The 6,000-nt window shown below is 49.8% G+C and overlaps 1 protein-coding gene across 1 annotated transcript in view; it reads left to right on the plus strand.

The window, feature by feature from the left end:
* Positions 1-3,705, plus strand: part of LOC142893123 (transmembrane protein 132C) — a 107,456-nt gene extending 103,751 nt beyond the window's left edge. The window contains exons 4-5 of the mRNA XM_076033403.1: positions 3,007-3,147; positions 3,603-3,705. Coding sequence (XP_075889518.1) covers positions 3,007-3,147; positions 3,603-3,705 — 244 coding nt within the window. The remainder of the gene's footprint in view (positions 1-3,006; positions 3,148-3,602) is intronic.
* The last annotated feature ends 2,295 nt before the right edge of the window (positions 3,706-6,000 follow it).

Raw genomic sequence — 6,000 nt, forward strand, 5'->3', positions numbered from 1 at the left:
GTGTTTTTATTTTGCCTGATATGAAACGCCATGTTGTCACCGATGCTGGTTTGCTTTCTGGATGATTTGAACGACCATTCGCTGATGATGCTCCGTCCTTCTTCTCCAAAAAATCCATTCACTCTGTTACGTGAACACGGTATCGGGGCCCGGCGTTTTCTTTCCCTGTCTCGTCGTGCCTTTTGTTTTTGTTTTTTTTTTACTTTATTTGTCGCCGTCACAGTTCGCCGCGTAGTAAAACTCCTTTGAAGCGGGTTATCTTGAGCTCCAGCTGGGCTCCACGGCGAGGGAGCGGGGAGGTGAAGAGAGCGGCGGAGAAGAAAGGGACAGAAACCAAGAATGGAAAAACAAGAAGCAGGAGTTATTGTGAGGAGTTCGCTGGGAAGTTCTCCGCAGTTGATGAACAGTAAAAAAAAAAAAAAAAAAAAAAACGAAAGCGAGGCTCACACACACACACACACACACACACCGAACACAGAACCTTTTGCTTGGAAGTTGAGTGCTCGCCCGACTCCACCACTTCACCCTGCCTCGTGTTAAAAATTGAACTTTATGATGATTTCCCACCGCCAGCGACAGCCAATAATAGCCCACCATGAATATTTTATTTCCAAGACAGTTGTATTCCAAGAAAAACCGGTTCACTTTGGATAAAGTAGGCTCCCCCCCCCCCTCCCCGCCCCACCACCATCCCCCCCGGTGCATCTTGTTTCCATCCCGACGCCGCGCAACAACACGTAAACACGCGGGCGCATACGTTTCGCCGCTAAATCCTCCAAACATATGTACGGAGGCCGCGGCCAGGGAACGCCGTGACACATTTACAGGCAACTTCTGGCAGGACATGAAGTGAGACATGAAAAAAATCCAACGACAACAACAACAACAACAACAACAGGAAGTAATAATGAGAGAGGAGACAAAGAGGATTGGCAGTTCCTCCCTCTTTCTGCGCGAGAGCGGGGGGGAAAAAAAGTTTATTAGACAGAGAGTACGTCTGCGTTGGCATTTGCATAATTGTTTGCCAAAGACCATTGTGTGCATGTTAATGGGGGGGAGGGGGGAGGGAGGGGGGCAGCAAACAGGCTCGTGTGCAGCCGTGCACCAGCCCGTAAAAGTGTGTTAATAAACTGAGGGAGGGGCTCGTCAAGGTGATAAATAGGACAAAACACACCGGGACGGATTAGAGAGGAAAGGGGGGTTCAAGCCATTAAGCCATAGGATGCTTTTAGAGCGGGGGATAGGGGGATGGGTGAGGGGGAGAAGGAGGGAGGGTTGGTATGGAGTGGGAGGAAGTCACAGAGGGACGGATGATTGGAAGAGGAAAAGAAGGAGGGATGAAAGAGGGGGAGCGAATCACGTGGTGACTTTTCTTTTTTTTTTCACAGCAAGGTTGCAAAATTCCTCCCTCATAAAAAAAAAAAACAAACCGACAGATTAAGAAGAAATGAAAGTCGATCGCATCGGCGTCCGCTCGGGTGAAGGCAATTCCTAACCTGCTGTGTGGGGGCGTGGCCAACAAGGGCGCGATTACCTCCGGTAACCGACCTGGCGGCGGAGTCCACTAGCAGGGTCATGTTGGAGGACCTCAGACCTCAGGCTGCCTCATGCAGAGGCAACAGGATTGGTCAGGCGCTGGCCAATCGTAGCTGTGGAGCACAAGCAGAACTGACAACTTCCCATTTTCTGAGGATTTTGAGGATTTTGTCTCGACAGTTTGCATCGCATGCTGGTTTGCAAAGTTGTTGGTTTCCATTGACAGCGTTTTGTGTATCACAAATACAACACTCAAGTACTGCTGCACCTACTTTAAAAAAAAAAAGAAATGGGAAAATGAAAGTGTCTTTCAGAGATAATGCCAGTACGTCTGCCGCCAGTAGGGGGCGCCTCAGCACGCCGACTTCCTTAGCCACTTAGGTTTGAGCGAGAATTAATTGTATGGCCAACAGATCTGGGTCCATTATGAATCAGTGCCGTCAGCGTTTTCAGATTTCATCTCTTGCTTTAATCTCCAGCTCGTCAACCGTCACAAGAGCTGTCACCCTTTTCTTTTTTTTTGTCTTGTCCCACCCAAGTGTTTGGCGTGGAGGCTGCGAGAATCCCTTTCAAAAAGCCACTTTGCTCAAAGCCAGCAAATCACTATCAGGGATTAAGGGAAATTGTTGAGGAAATATGTGCAAGAAAAGAAAAGTCAGAGTGGGGCATATTTCATTTGAAGCAACCTCTCCTGCCGTCGATGTGACAACCCTCCTCGAGCTCCGCACTTTGTTTTTTTTTCATGTGTTTAAGTCAGGGGTGTCACACTCATTTTGGTTCACGGGGTTCCACAGAGAGGAAAATCTCTTCCCAAGTGGGCCGGATCGGGAGAATCATGGTCTGGTGATAATAACGTAAAAATAACAACTTCCAGTTGTTTTCTTTGTTCTTTCAGCACTCTGCACCAGCGTTGCCAACTCCTCAGTAAGGAAAGCCGCTATTGGCTGTCCTGAAAGTCGCCAAATGACCTCATCGTCTAATTCGCATAATTGACAATTTGCACTTGATGGCAATTTCACGACACCAGGAGAAGTCGCTAGAGTTGTCGCTAGTCGCTTTTGACAACAAAAAAAAAGTCGCTATGGGGAGAATAGCGACTTTTTTTTTTGTGGGGGGGGGGGAGTCGCCAAGATGGCAACACTGCTCTGCATCATTTTGGGGCACTGAGGGCAGCCAATAGGAGACGTGAGTGGCTGTACTTGTGCCAGTTTGCTCAGCCCCAGTATTGAGTTTGTTTGCGAAGCAGAAACGATATTGCGACACCAAGTGGACACATTGAGAACAGCACTTCCTTTCACTGATAAATTGCAGTTTTTACATTTTGCAAAATCATCTCGCGGGCCGGAAGAAAAACACTTTGCGGGCCTGATCCGGCCCACGGGCCGTATGTTTGACACCCCTGGTTTAAGTGAACTTAACGTTAAGCTCACTCACTCACTCACCCACGCCGTCTCAACTGTCTGTCCGCAGGGTGTGGTTCCAGTCGGGCATCAACTTCCTGGCGGTGAAGCCCAGCGACCTGGTGGCCTGGGAGATCAAGCAGGAGATGGTACCAGGAAGCAGCTCGCTGGCGGTGATGTGCCAGAGGAACGCCTACTCCAGCGCCTTACGGTAGGAAGCAGAGCCCACCGCTCGCCTCAGCTTTGTTTTTTTTGGGGGGGGGGGGGCGGGGGGGTTTGGGTCACGCTAAGCAGTGGCGCTTTCCTGTTGGCCTTCGTCGTGTCTTTGAGGAACCTCTCTGAAACTCTCTGGCTGATCTGCACGCCACGTCGTGACTCGACAACCTTCACCTGTGTGATCGATGCCTTCCAGGAGGATCTCAAGATGATCCTTCTTAAAACCGTCGGATCTTTTGTTGCTGTTGGTTGAATAATGCCAACCTGAAGATTTTTTTAGCGGTTAAAACTACAACATGATTTTTATTTTTATTTTATTTTTTACTAAATTTCAAGATTCTTTTTTCCCCCCAATCTATTGACGTGTAACGGTGAGAGTGCAGCACCCCCATTTGGCCAGGTATAGGAACTATCAGCACCACTTGTCCTCTCTTAAAAATCTCCCATTAGAGTGGTTGCGCCTCGCGAGGAGGAAGAGGCGGTGCCGACCAATCAGGAGTGCGGCCACCTGGCCTCACTGGTGCAGCGGATGGACCTGAACGGCCCCATTTAGAAGATGACAGGGACCTTTCACCTTTGACCTCCCACAGGGGAGGAGGCTCGAGTGCCTACTGGCTGATTTCCCAACAGACGTGCGAAACGTTTCCTTTGGACGTGAAACTGAGGCTGTGAGGCTGCAGGAGGCTGTGAAGTCCAGAGAAGTGCAGGCACACGCTGGCGCGCACACACACACACACACACACACACACACACACACACACACACACACACACACGCAGCCCGTGCGGGCCGCTGCCAGTGCACAGCGGACGAGATCAGAGGCTTTCGTCAGCCACGGTGTGGGCGGGACGGATAATTAAAAGAGCTGATCTGCATTAATCTCTGACGAGCTTTCACTTGTTGAGACGTTAGACAGCGAGCCCGGCTTCTTCTTCTCCCCCTCTTCCTCTTCCTCTTCCTCCTCCTCTTCCTCTTCCTTTTCATTTTATGAATGAGAGGGCGGCCGCCATTGCCTCCTCTGCCAATTAATCTGCTAAATTGATTGCTGATACCTATTGTTAGGCGGGTGACATAACGTGATTTGACACGATGCGGCGCTCAGCCGGCACGCATAATGAGGGGGGAAGAAGGAGGGGGGGGGGGGGTGAGCGTGGCGGCGGCGGCGGCGGCGTGGATGCAGCAATTAGAGGCGGCGCGTAGGCACCGCCGCCTGCGTGGGCTCACTGTTTGAGTGCGGCTGGTGTGCACGTGTCTGCTTCCTGCCTGGGTGCATGCACACCCTCTCCCTGTGTGTGTGTGTGTGTGTGTGTGTGTGTGTGTGTGTGTGTGTGTGTGTGTGTATGCATGTATATACACTGTATGTGTGTGTGTGTGTGTGTGTGTGTGTGTGTGTGTGTGTGTGTGTGTGTGTGTATGGATGTAATATTGTGTTGATACATCCATCCATCCATATACACATATACACATATACATATATATGTATAGTGACATATTGAACTTGCTCTATGTATACATGTATATATAGAACCTTAGAAAACCCTAGAAAAGTTTTGCTGCCATGCATACGTAGGTTCCTGTGGCGGCGCCACAAGGTGGCGACGTACGCAGGTTGCTGGTGGGCTTCGTCTGCCAGAGCAGAAAACCCTGAATAAACCCTCCCGCCTTTATTTATCCTGTCAAACATCCGAGCAGCTCATCCGCACACAAATCGCAACCTCCCCCCCCGACCCCCCCCCCCTCCATCCTGCATTAGCAATCAGCCACTAGCGCGCTCGCTAGCTCCTCGTGTCCACTCTGCTGGACAACCCTTCTGCCGCTGCCGCGTGCCACTGCGCTGGGAAAACAAAATCTAATTAGCTGCTTGGATTTGCATGTGTATGTCTTGTCGCCGTGCCGGAGGCTCCCCCAAGCACATTTATTTCAAATTCATTTAGATAATAATCCCGCGTTAGCATTCACACGTCTCTCCCCATTCCTTTCTCCCCCCTCACCCCCCCCCCATCAGACTTTTTAGGGTGATTTTCACATCGTGCCCAACGTGGTGTGATCTCGCTTTTGCCGATTCCTTTCTCGGCTTATAATTCCTGTGAATACAAACCCTTCATGTATGAGAATTTCCGACCTTGTCGCGCTCTCGCCGCCACCGCTGATAGCGTCAGTCTTTTTTTTTTCTTCGCAGACCTCCTGGGAGTTTTAGTCTCACTTGCAATATTTTGTTCCTCTTCTCCTCCCACTCTGCTCGCACTCTTTATTTTGTTCTTGTTGTTGTTTGTTGTGGCGTGGTTATGCTAAACAAAGTCAAACAAGACAAGACGGGAAGTGGAACACGCTCGCCACTGTGCCGTGCCAGGTCCTGGCTGCTTGGGTTCATGTGAGGGGGAAAATGTACCAGAAGTCAGGAGGAGCAGAACCAGCACAGAGGGAGCAGATTCATGATCTATAGATTAACACTAATGGCTCTCGTTCGATAGCTGAACTGGGCTAATGTGCTGCCCACACTCCCCACAGTGACATGCTATTCATCTGTCTGTGATTGCGTGCGTGCGTGCGTGCGTGCGTGTGTGTGTGTGTGTGTGTGTGTGTGTGTGTGAGGGGGCGGTTATTGAACCTGTTTTTTTGGGCGGTTATATATTGAACTTGTTTTTTTTTCACAGTCTGCAACAGTGCTCTCATTGGCTGGCAGGAAAAACAAAATGTTCCATTTCCATTGTTTTAAATGCTTCCCCGGTCAATCACCCTTGAATACATCATTGTGCTCCACTACTACTACTACTACTACTACTACTACTACTGCTACTGCTATTACTCATCAGATGTGAAACCGGACTTATGTAAAGAAAAACTACAC

The sequence above is a fragment of the Nelusetta ayraudi genome, unplaced genomic scaffold (assembly GCF_046127955.1).
Source record: "Nelusetta ayraudi isolate G7.1 ecotype Tasmania unplaced genomic scaffold, CSIRO-AGI_Nayr_v1 ptg000041l, whole genome shotgun sequence".
Taxonomy (NCBI): Eukaryota; Metazoa; Chordata; class Actinopteri; order Tetraodontiformes; family Monacanthidae; genus Nelusetta; species Nelusetta ayraudi.